The 12,799-nt window shown below is 41.7% G+C and overlaps 2 protein-coding genes across 3 annotated transcripts in view; one reads left to right on the top strand and one right to left on the bottom strand.

Moving 5' to 3' along the window:
- BCO2 (beta-carotene oxygenase 2) overlaps positions 1–12,799 on the bottom strand; it is a 74,007-nt gene that overhangs the window by 47,514 nt on the left and 13,694 nt on the right. The gene's annotated exons all lie outside the window — the stretch shown is intronic.
- Positions 7,511–12,638, top strand: LOC133261739 (uncharacterized). The gene is made up of 2 exons (XM_061440300.1): positions 7,511–9,006; positions 12,287–12,638. Exon 1 carries the CDS (start codon positions 7,511–7,513, stop codon positions 8,810–8,812), a length of 1,302 nt encoding a protein of 433 aa, XP_061296284.1. The 3' UTR covers positions 8,813–9,006; positions 12,287–12,638.

Below are 12,799 nucleotides of genomic sequence, written 5' to 3'. Positions count from 1 at the left end.
AAGGGCTTCACTTAGTGGCTGACAGGAATGAACACTTAGTGCATTTTCTTTCTCTTCTTTCCCTTCAATGCCCTCTTTCCCCATTCCCCTTCCGGATAAGTAACTTCTAGTTCACCTTACTTTTGTAGATTCCAGGATGTGGAGTCAGCACTGGACTGAGATCCTTGTTCTGCCACTTGCCTGTCCTGTGACCTTGATTTGTTGTTGCTGTGAACCTTGGTTTCCACATGTATGCTATGGTGATAGTAGTTCCACGTCTGCAATCAATGTTGGGTCAGGGGAATAAATATTTATATATTTGACCCTTGAACAGCACAGGGGTTAGGCGTGCCAAACTTCTGCATAGTGGGAAACTGTCTACAACTTACGGTCAGCCTTTTGTACCTATGGTTCCTTCACATCTGTGGGTTTTTAACAACCAACTGCAGATTGTATAGTTTACTACAGTATTTCAGTCCAGTTCAGTTTAGTCACTCAGTCGTGTCTGACTCTTTGTGACCTCATGAACTGCAGCTTGCCAGGCTTCCCTGTTCATCACCAACTCCCAGGGCTTCCTCAAACTCATGTCAATCAAATCGGTGATACCACCCAACCATCTCATCCTCTGTCGTCCCCTTCTCCTCCTGCCTTCAATCTTTCCCAGCATCAGAGTCAGTGAGTCAGCTCTTCACATCAGGTGGCCAAAGTATTGGAGCTTCAGCTTCAGCATCAGTCCTTCTAATGAATATTCAGGGTTCATTTCCTTTAGAATGGACTGGTTTGGTTTCCTTGCAGTCCAAGGGATTCTCAAGAGTCTTCTCCAGCACCACAGTTCAAAAGCATCAATTCTTCAGTGCTCAGTTTTCCTTATGGTCCAACTCTCACATGCATACACGGCTACTGGAAAAAGTTATAGCTATGACTAGAAGAACCTTTGTTGGCAAAGCAATTCTCTGCTTTTCAATATGCTGTCTAGGTTGGTCATAGCTTTTCTTCCAAGGATCAAGCATCTTTTAATTTCATGGCTATAGTCACCATCTGCTGTGATTTTGGAGCCCAAGAAAATGAAGTCTGTCCCTGTTTCCATTGTTTCCCCATCTATTTGCCATGAAGTGATGGGACTGGATGCCATGATATTTGTTTTTTGAATATTGAGTTTTAAGCCAGGTTTTTCACTCTCCTCTTTCATCTTCATCAAGAGGCTTTTAGTTCCTCTTCACTTTCTGCCATAAGGTGATATCATCTGCATATACGAGGTTATTGATATTTCTCGCAGCAATCTTTATTCCAGCTTGTGCTTTATCCAGGCCAGAATTTCACATGATATACTCTGTATATAAGTTAAATAAGCAGGGTGACAATATACAGCCTTGATGTACTCCTTTGCCAATTTTGAACCAGTCCGTTGTTCTATGTCCAGTTCTAACTGTTGCTTCTTGACCTGTATACAGGTTTCTCAGGAGGCAAGTAAGGTGGTCTGGTATTCCCATTGCTTCAAGAATTTTCCACAGTTTGTTGTGAACCACACAGTCAAAGGATTTAGAATAGTCAATGAAGCAGAAGTAGGTGTTTTCTTGGAATTCTCTTCCTTTTCCTATGATTCAACGGATGTTGGCAATTTGATCTCTGTTTCCTCTGCCTCTTCTAAATCCAGCTTGAACATCTGGAAGTTCTTGATTCATGTACTATTGAAGCTTAGCTTGGAAAATTTTGAGCATTACTTTGCTAGCATGTGAAATGAGTACAATTTTGCAATATTTGAACATTCTTTGGCATTGCCTTTCTTTGGGATTGGAATGAAAACTGACCTTTTCCCGTCTTGTAGCCACTGCTGAGTTTTCCAGATTTGCTGGCATATCGAGTGCAGCACTTTCTTTTAGGATTTGAAATAGCTCAGCTGGAATTCCATCACCTCCACTAGCTTTGTTCATAGTGATGCCTCCTAAGGCCCAGTTGACTTCACTCTCCAAATGTTTGGTTCTAGGTGAGTGATCACACCATTGTGGTTATCTGGGTCATTAAGATCTTTTTTGTACAGTTCTTCTATATATCTTTGCCACTTCTTCTTAATGTATTCTGTTTCTGTTAGGTCCATACCACTTCTGTCTTTTATTGTGCCCATCTTTATATGAAATATTCCCTTGAAGTGAACTGAAGTGAAATGAAAGTCACTCAGTCGTATCCAACTCTTTGGGACCCCATGGACTATAGAGTCCATGAAATTCTCCAGGCCAGAATACTGGAGTGGGCATCCTTTCCCTTCTCCAGGGGATCTTCCCAACCCAGGGATCAAACTCAGATCTCCCACATTGCAGGCAGATTCTTTACCATCTGAGCCACAAGGGAAGCTCATATTCCTTTGGTATCTCTAATTTTCCTGAAGAGATCTCTAGTCTTTAACACTTTGTTGTTTTCCTCTATTTCTTTGCATTGATCACTGAGGAAGGCTTTCTTCTCTCTCCTTCCTATTCTTTGGAACTCTGCATTCAGATGGATATATTTTTCCTTTTCTCCTTTACCTTTTGCTTCTCTTCTTTTCTCAGCTATTTGTAAAGCCTTCTCAGATGACCATTTTGCCTTTTTGCATTTCTTTTTTTTGAGGATGGTTTTGATCCTTGCCTCTTGTACAATGTCACAAACCCCCATCCATATTTCTTCAGGCACTCTATCAGATCTAATCCCGTGAATCCATTTGTTACTACCACTGTAGAATAAGGGATTTGATTTAGGTTATACCTTAGGGACTAGTGGTTTTCCCTCCTTTCTTCAATTTAAGTCTGAATTTTGCAATAAGGAGTTCATGATCTGAGCCACATTCAGCTCCAGGTCTTGTTTTTTCTGACTGTAAGAGCTTCTCCATCTTTGACTGCAAAGAATGTAATCAATCTGATTTCGGTATTGACCATCTGGTGATGTCCATGTGTAGAGTTCTCTTTTGTTGTTGGAGGAGGGTGTTTGCTATGATCAGTGTGTTCTCTTGGCAAAAGTCTGTTAGTTTTTGCCATGCTTCATGTTGTACTCCACGGCCAACTTTGCCTGTCACTCCAGGTTTCTCTTGACTTTTTACTTTTGCATTCCAGTCTCCTGTGATGGAAAGGACATCTTTCTGTGTGTGTGTGTGTGTTAGTTCTGGAAGGTCTTGTAGATCCTCATAGAACCATTTGGTTTCCACTTCTTCAGCATTAGTGGTTGGGGCATAGACTTGGATTACTGTGATATGAATGGTTTGCTTTGGAAATGAACCAAGATCATTCTGTTGTTTTTGAGATTGCACCCAAGTACTGCATTTCGGACTCTTTGTTGCCCCTGAGGGCTATTCCATCTCTTCTAAGGGATTCTTGCCCATAGTAGCAGATACAATGGTCATCTGAATTAAATTTGCCCATTCTGGTCCATTTTAGTTCACGTATTCCTAAAATGTTGATGTTCACTCTTGGCATCTCCTGTTTGACCACTTCCAATTTACCTTGATTCATGAACCTAACATTCCAGGTTTCTATGCAATATTGTTCTTTACAGCATCAGACTTTACTTTCACCACCAGACACATCCACAGCTGGGCATTGTTTCTGCTTTCGCTCAGCTTCTTCATTCCTTTTGGAGCTATGTCTCTGCTCTTCTCCAGTAACATATTGGGCACCTACCAACCTGGGGAGTTCATCTTTCTGTGTCATATCTTTTTGCCTTGCATACTGTATATGGGGTTCTCAAGGTAAGAATGCTGAAGTGGTTTGCCATTCCCTTCTACTGTGTACATATTTTGCAGAACTCTCCATCAAGACAGTCTGTCTTGGGTGGCCCTACATTCAGTTCAGTTCAGTAGCTCAGTCATGTTCGACTCTTTGTGACTCCATGGACTGCAGCACGCCAGGCTTCCCTGTCCATCACCAACTCCCGAAGTCCACCCAAACCTGTGTCCATCGAGTCGGTGATGCCATCCAACCATCTTATCCTCTGTTGTACCCTTCTCCTCCTGCCCTCAATCTTTCGCAGCATCAGGGTCTTTTCCAGTGAATCAGCTCTTTGCATCAGGTGGCCAAAGTACTGGAGTTTCAGCTTCAGCATCAGTCCTTCCAATGAATATTCAGGATTGAATATTTCCGTTAAGAAGGACTGGTTGGATCTCCTTGCTGTCCAAGGGACTCTCAAGAGTCTTCTCCCAATACCACAGGTCAAAAGCATCAATTCTTTGGCACTTAAAGAAGGCTTTCTTTATAGTCCTACTCTCACATCCATACATGACTACAGGAAAAACCACAGCTTTGACTAGATGGACCTTTGTTGGCAAAGTAATGTCTCTGCTTTTTTAATATGTTGTCTAGTTTGGTCATAGCTTTTCTTCCAAGGAGCAAGCATCTTTTAATTTCATGGCTGCAGTCACCATCTGCAGTGATTTTGGAGTCCAAGAAAACAAAGTCTGTCAGTTTCCATTGTTTCCCCATCTATTTGCCATGAAATGATGGGTCCAGATGCCATGATCTTAGTTTTCTGAATGTTGAGTTTTAAACCAACTTTTTCACTCTCCTCTTTCACTTTTATCAAGAGGCTCTTTAGTTCTTCTTCGCTTTCTGCCATAAGGGTGGTGTCATCTACATATCTGAGGTTATTGATATTTCTCACAGCAATCTTGATTTCAGCTTGTGCTTCATCCAGCCCGGTGTTTCACATGATGTACTCTGCATATAAGTTAAATAAGCAGGGGACAAAAATACAGCCTTGACATATATGACATGGCTCATAGTTTCATGAATTAGACAAGGTTGTGATCCATGTGAACAGCTTGGTTAGTTTTCTGTAATTTTGACTTTCATTCTGTCTGCCCTCTGATGGATGAGGATAAGAGGCTTGTGGAATCTTCCTGATGGGAGGGACTAGATATGGTTCTTGCTCTGGTAGGCAGGCCATGCTCAGTAAATTTTTGATCCAATTTTCTGCTGATGGGTAGGGATGTGTTCCCTCCCTGTAGTTTGGCCTGAGGCCAAACTGTGGTGAGGGTAATTGCCGGGGTCCAGCCCTGGCTGATCCAGGGTATTCGAAGGAGAGACTGCGTAGGCGAAGATCAGGAAACAATTGCTTAATTAAATGTTAATTAAGAATATAAAGAGTAATAGAATGAGGATAGCTCAGTAGGAAAATTCAGTGGAGAAAAGAGGCTGAGTAGCTTGGTTTACGCGGGAGACCAATAAAACTTCAAGACAAGAAGTTTGCACCACTTACGTAGGCCGCAGGCGTCCTTCCGTTCTCCCGAAGGACAGGAGACACTGAGGCCTCCCCGGTCGGATCTTAGAAGCCCAGGCATAATTAGTAAGCATGGTGGGGTCCACGCTCCAGGTGGAGACTCAACCAGAGTGAGAGAGAGCGCGACATGGGGAGACCAGTATTTCGAGAAACTGATCCCAATTCTTTATTTTCCAGAGTCTGTTTTTATACACTGAGATGTTATACAAAAGTCACGTGGGGACAGCAGTCCTGGACTTTTATTAAAGTCAGGTGCTTCATACAAATGTATACAGAGGTCTTAGGGGTGTTACATCATCTTCTGGCCAGGGGGGCCTGCTGACAATTTACGACCCTCTCCTTGTGACAGCGGTCAGTCAATCAGGACACTTATTTCTCCAGGGCTGATTTTTCTCAAAACAGATGCCACCCAAATAAAGTTACATTCCTACAGGGTGAGGGTGTAGTGGGTTTTAGTTAAGGAAAGAATTTACTTAGCCTAAGGTCTAACATGATTAATATCAGATGAGATCGGGCTCCTTCAGGGTGGTATGGGCGGAGTTCTTCTCCAACTAGTACCCACTGGCCTTCAAAGATATATTAAGAAATATATCTTAAACATGCCCTAATTCTTGATCTAACAACAGGTGGAGAAGCACAGTATGGCCATGACCAGATTCCCACCAGGCCCACAGGAATATGACTAAACTTGGGGAAAGGGAGAATGAGGAGTTACTGTTTAATGGATACAGGGCTTCAGTTTCACAAGATGAAAAGTAGATGGATGGTGGTGATAACAGCACATCAGTATGCATGTCCTTAATGCTACTGAACTGTACAATCAAAAATAGTTGGCAAATTTTAGATGGCAAACGTTATGTATATTTTATCACATTTTTTAAAAAAGTTTTCTGGAATATCATCCAGCCATTAAAAGTAAGTCATCCACATCCATCATTTAAAAGTGGACATGTAATTTCCAAATAAATGGCATTTTTAAAGTGTCTTTGATTTTAATTTCTCATTTTTATATTAATTTCTCATTTAAATGCTTTCTTCGCTTCAGTCACCCTCTGTGTTTTTTCAGTCTTTTAGCTTTATTAAGGCTTTCAATGACTGAGTCAAAGATTCATGAAATGTCACATTGCACTTGAAAATGTGTGGGTTATTTTCAAATATCTTTTGATATTGATTTCCAACATAATTCCACAGTGATAAGATAACAGACTCTATATGATTTCAGGACCTTTAGATCATGAAATGTTTGTGTCTTGTTTTATGTCCCTGGATATGTTCCAGTGTCTCCTGGTTCATAGTCCATGGAAACTTGAATAGAATTTGTATCCTGCCACTGTGTGAAAATTGTATAAATCTTAATTATGCTGAACTTGTTCATAGTGCTTTTCAGGTCTACTATATCTTCCACTTTTCTGTCTATTCATTCTATTAATTTTTGAGAGCTTGATATGAAACTCCAACTAAAAATCTTAATTTATCTATTTAAAAAAATAATTGTAATAAATAGTAGAACTATATGTAACTTTGTTCTGTATTTTCCAAGTCTCCTATAAATGTGTTATCATATGTTCATAATTTTAAAAATAAAAAATTACACATAAATAAATTAAATACAAGAAAGTTTTTAAATAAAGGTTAAATTTAGATAGTCACCAAAAAAGTAAATCATTCAGATTTGTAGCAACACAGATAAAAAGCCTTAAGACAGTATGAAATTTTTAAAATAAGGACAAAAAATTCCATTAATATCTAAAATATATTTTTTTAAAAACTCATACAACTCAATAGCAAAAAAAACCATAAACCTATTTTTTAAATGGGCCAAAGATCTGAATAGACATTTTACAAAAAAGACATACAGATGGTCAACAGGTATACAAACAGATGCTCAACATCACTAATCAGCAGGGAAATGAAAATCAAAACTACAGTGACATACCACATCACACCTGTTAAAATGGTTATTATCAAAAAGACAAGAAATAACAAGTGTTGGGGAGGACGTGGAAAAAAGAGAACACTCACGTATTGTTGGTGAAAACATAAATTAGTATAGCCACTATCAAAGCCACAAAAAATAGAGAATCCTCATAAAATTGCCCAGGGCTTAAAGAAGACACACCTGGTCTTCCTATGTGATACTGCATGGCCACGGTATCCATTGGAGGACGGCAAACGGTGGCCAGTTGGAGGGTCTCTTAAGTATAATACTGTTCTACAATTAGACAGGTTCTGTAAGGAACAAGGGAAATGGGTAGAAGTAGCATATGTGTTGCCCTTTTTCTCTCTGCGAAATATGCCAGACTTATGTCCTAAGGGTATAGATTTGGGTGTGAAACCTTCAGCTCCCCCCTATCCTCTTACTTTGCCCCCATACCTGGGACTCCAAACTGGGATTCAAACTGCCCACATGGAGATCCAAACAACTCCTGTCTCAGTACGACCTCAGACTACTCTGGTTTCAGTAGAAACTCAGACCATCGAAGTAAGCGATGAGATGGAGGACAGGAGACAAAGAGAAGAGGAAAAACAGGTTTCTCCAATCTATCCCTGGGATCATATGGGCAGAGCAGCCAGAGAGACTGAGGAACAGCCACACAAGCTGTTGTCTCTTTATGAAACACCCACCGGGAGAAATAATCAGTCTGTGAGAGTTAATAAGCCTTTTTCTTATCAAGAAATACAAAGAATCAAGGAGGATCTGGGAGACTATTTGGAGGACCCAGAAAAATATATCAGAGCTTTTAAAGGTGTTACTCTGCTTTATGACCTCACTTGGAAGGATGTGATGTATATCTTGGGACAAACGCTGACTCCTGAGTCAAAGACTCGAGTTTTGGGAAAAGCGGTTGCTTATGGAGATGAGTGGCTTGGTAATGAATCAGTAGGGAAGAGGGAGAATGAGATAGCGGCCCTCCCCACTGGGCATCAGGCGGTCCCAACTATAGAACCAGACTGGGACTACAACACAGCTAAAGGAAGATGGGATCAGAGTCATTTTGTTAGATGTATTCTTGAGGGACTTAGGCAGGCGCGTTCTAAGCCTTTAAACTATGGCAAATTGGCAGATATAGAACAGGAGGAGAAAGAAGCTCCTGGTAAATTCCTAGATAGACTGAGAGAAGGCCTTCGCAGATTCACTGAGATTGATCCCGAAAGTGAAGAGGGAAAAGTGATCTTAAAGGATAGATTTCTCACTCAGTCGGCTCCAGATAGCCGCCGTAAGCTATTAAAGCAGGCGTATGGACCAAATCAGTCTTTAGACACTCTGTTACAACTGGCTCAGACAGTCTATTATGGTAGGGAATATGAGGAAAAGAAAGAAAGGCAAAAAAAGACAAAGGAAAAGGCGGAAGCCTTCGCCATGGCTATGAAAAACGTTCTTAAACAGCCTGAGAAAAATGCCCAGAGGGGCCCAGGTGAAAAGGGATGGGCTTGCTACTGCTGTGGAAAGGAGGGGCACCTCAAGCGGGATTGCCCTCAGGCATCTAAGCCGCCCCCGGCTGCATGTCCGGTCTGCAAAGGACCACACTGGAAGAGAGACTGCCCCCAGAGGTGTAGGTCTCCGGGGTCGGACTCTCAAGACAATCAGGACTGAAGGTGCCCGGGGGTCCCCACACAAGCTCCCGTCCTAATTACACCTGAGGAACCCCGGGTATTAATAGTTGTGGGGGGCCAATCCGTCGATTTCCTTTTAGATACTGGGGCAACTTATTCTGTGCTTACTGAAGCCCCTGGCCCACTTTCTTCCCGATCCGCTTCCGTAATGGGACTGTCTGGACGAGCCAAAAGGTATTATTTCAGTTATTCTTTATCTTGCAACTGGGATTCTGTGCTGTTTTCACACGAGTTTCTGATTGTGCCAGAATCTCCCTCACCCCTTTTGGGAAGGGATATACTGAGCAAGGTCCATGCCTCTGTTTTCATGAATATGGAGCCCTCCCTTTCTCTCCCTTTAGTTGAACAAAATGTAAATCCTAGAGTATGGGCTGATGGAAAATCTGTGGGTCGAGCACAAAATGCTATTCCTGTAGTTGTTAAGCTCAGAGACCCACACGTATTTCCACATAAGAAGCAGTATCCACTGAAACCTGAAGTTAAGAAAGGATTAAAACCCATCATCGAAAATTTAAAGGAACAGGGACTATTAATTCCCTGTAACAGTCCTTGCAACACTCCTATTTTGGGTATAAAGAAATCAAATGGTAAATGGAGACTAGTTCAAGACTTACGAATAATAAATGAGGCTGTAATTCCTTTACACCCCGTGGTGCCTAATCCTTACACTCTATTGTCTGAAATTCCTGAACGGGCCAAATATTTCTCAGTAATTGATTTAAAGGATGCCTTCTATTCAGTGCCTTTGGCGGAAGAAAGTCAATTCCTATTTGCCTTTGAAGACCCTACGCAGCCAGCTTCTCAGTTAACCTGGACAGTTTTGCCCCAGGGATTTCGTGACAGTCCTCACTTATTCGGACAAAGTTTGTCACGAGATTTACAAAACTTTAACAGCTCTGAAGCAGTGGTGTTACAATATGTAGATGATATTTTGCTCTGTGCTGAGACAGAGGAAGCTTGTTCGCGAGCCTCAGAAGATTTCTTAAACTTTCTGGCAGGCTGTGGTTACAAGGCATCAAGAGAAAAGGCTCAGCTTTGTCAACAATCGGTTAGATATCTGGGCCTAATCATATCAGAAGGGACTAGGGCCAGAGGCCCTGAGAGAATTAAACCTATACTAAATCACCCCCTACCTATGACTTTAAGACAATTGAGAGGATTTTTGGGAATCACAGGTTACTGTCGCATTTGGATTCCGGGTTATGGGGAACTTGCCCGGCCTTTATATAAACTTATAGCTGAAACTCAGCAAGCTCAAACCGACAAACTGGTTTGGTCTCCAGAAACTCAAAAGGCTTTTAAAGTTCTTCATACTGCTCTCCTGCAAGCTCCCGCTTTGAGTTTGTCCACAGGATCAGAATTTAATTTGTTTGTCACTGAAAGAAAAGGTGTGGCATTGGGAGTTTTGACACAACCCCGAGGGCCTCACCAACAACCTATTGCTTATCTAAGCAGAGAATTAGATGTAGTTTCATGTGGGTGGCCCCACTGCCTAAGAGTAATTGGGGCAGCGGCTTTATTAGCACCTGAAGCTTTAAAAATAATTAATGGATGAAACCTTACTGTACTGACTTCTCATGATGTGAGTGGAATCTTAAATTCTAAGGTTAATATTTGGATGATGGACAGAGGCTTCTTAAATATCAGTCATTGTTGTTAGAAGGACCAGTAACTAAGCTTAAAGTTTGTGCAAATTTAAATCCTGCCACTTTCCTTCCTGAGAAGGAAAATGAAACACCTGATCACGATTCTTCTCAATTCCTAACTTTAAACTATGCAGCTTGGGAGGATCTAAAGGATACCCCATTAGACAATCCTGACATGGAAATATTTACAGATGGCAGTTCTTTTGTTCAGGATGGAAAGCGTAAAGCAGGTTACGCCGTGGTGACTGCTGAACAGGTTTTGAAAGCAAAATCTCTCCCCTAGGGAACCAGTGCTCTGTTAGCGGAGCTTGTGGCTCTGACCCGAGCTCTAGAGTTAAGCAAAGGGCAGAGGGTAAATATCTATACAGATTCTAAGTATGCTTATTTGACTTTACATGCTCATGCTGCAATATGGAAAGAGAGACACTTTAAAACAGCAACAGGAGAACCTATTAAGCATTTCAGAGAGATCGAGAGACTTTTAACTGCTATATATTGTCCTAAAGAAGTAGCTGTTATGCACTGCAAAGGGCACAGCAGGGATGGGAGTAAAATAGCCGAAGGTAATCATCTGGCTGACTGTCAAGCCAGAAAAGCGGCACTTTACGAAACCCCTTCACTACAGATGCCTTTGATCTGGACAGGTCCTGTGGAACAGGAAAGACCACAATATACTGAGGAAGAATTAGAAAGATATGAGAAACGAGGAGCAAAGATTACTGATAAAGGATGGTTACAGTCCGAGGATGGACGATTAATAATTCCTGAAAATGCTCAGTGGAAAATTCTTAAGGGTTTACATCAGAGTTTTCATTTGGGTGCTGAGAGTACTTACCAAATGGTTTCTCGTTTGTTTGAAGGTAAAAATGTAATGAAAACTTTAAAGAATATTATCAAAAGGTGTGAGATTTGTCAAAAAAATAACCCAAAGACTGAAAAGCTAGCAAAATCTGGATTACAATGAAGTGGGAAGTATCCTGGAGAGGATTGGGAAATTGATTTTACTCATATGCTAAAAGCTAATGGATATTCTTGCTTACAAGTTTGGGTAGATACCTTTACTGGATGGATTGAGGCTTTTCCCTGTCGTAGTGAACAGGCTAAGGAGGTTATAAAGATTTTAATTCATGAAATTATCCCCAGGTTTGGGCTGCCACGGAGCCTTCAGAGTGACAACGGCTCCGCCTTTAAAGCTGCTGTAACTCAGGGGGTATCTAAAGCTCTAGGAATAGAATATCACTTACACTGTTCCTGGAGACCCCAATCCTCCGGGAAAGTTGAAAAAGCTAATGACATTATCAAAAGGCATCTGCGCAAATTAACTCAAGAGACGCAGGACAAATGGATTAAAGTCCTACCCATAGCTTTAATGAGGGCTCGAACTACTCCAAAAAAAGAGGGACTGTCCCCCTTTGAATGTATTTATGGAAGGCCTTTCTTACGCACAGACATTGTTATAGACCCTGAAGCCTTGGAATTAACTAATTATGTAACTCAGCTCTCAGCTTTTCAACAGACATTAACAGAACTCCGGGAGAAGACTCCTGACCCAGCCTCCGAGTCAAGCAGGCCTCTATTTGAGCCAGGAGCCGAGGTCCTCATAAAAACAGTGGGATCTGGGGGGCCATCCCTCGAGCCTCTCTGGGAAGGTCCTTACCAGGTTATTCTTTCCTCTCCCACAGCTGTCAAAGTGCCAGGAATTGATTCGTGGGTACATCATACTCGAGTTAAGAGGTGGCACCCTGACCAAAATTAAGTGACTTCATTTTATGTCTTTCCTTTCTATGCTCTGACTTTGTACCTTTTAGATGGGCCTGATAACCTATGTGAGCTTACTTCTGCTGACTCCAAATATCCTGAGTCTGCCGTTGGATCCTCAAGACAATGTCTTCCTGTCCTGGGCTCACTCCTATGCTGCATTCCACAATCGGTCTAACTGCTGGGTCTGCGGAGCGCTCCCCTCTTCGTCAGTGGAAGGCTTCCCGTGGTGGACATCCCCACTTCAAGGAAAAGACTTTCTCCAAGTCTGTGAATACCTTCGACAACAATCACATGCGATGCCTCTTCGTCATCTGATGACATCTACCAACCCTAAAATGGACTGGTGCAACACTTTGTACTCTAACTATGGACATAATGTGACTTTTAATTTTGATTATACATTGTCTCGGTTCAATGACTATTTTGCTACATATAAGGTAAATAGGTCTAGATCTAATGGCTTTTTACCTGACGTTTATCAAATATGGGATGAGGTTACATGGCTAACTCCTGAAAAAGGACGTTTAATATCTACTGCCTCTATATGCTGGGAACAGAGC

Source organism: Bos javanicus, chromosome 15 (genome assembly GCF_032452875.1).
Source record: "Bos javanicus breed banteng chromosome 15, ARS-OSU_banteng_1.0, whole genome shotgun sequence".
NCBI lineage: Eukaryota > Metazoa > Chordata > Mammalia > Artiodactyla > Bovidae > Bos > Bos javanicus.
Note: the sequence above shows the minus strand (reverse complement) of the source record. Positions and strands in the feature narration are given on the sequence as shown.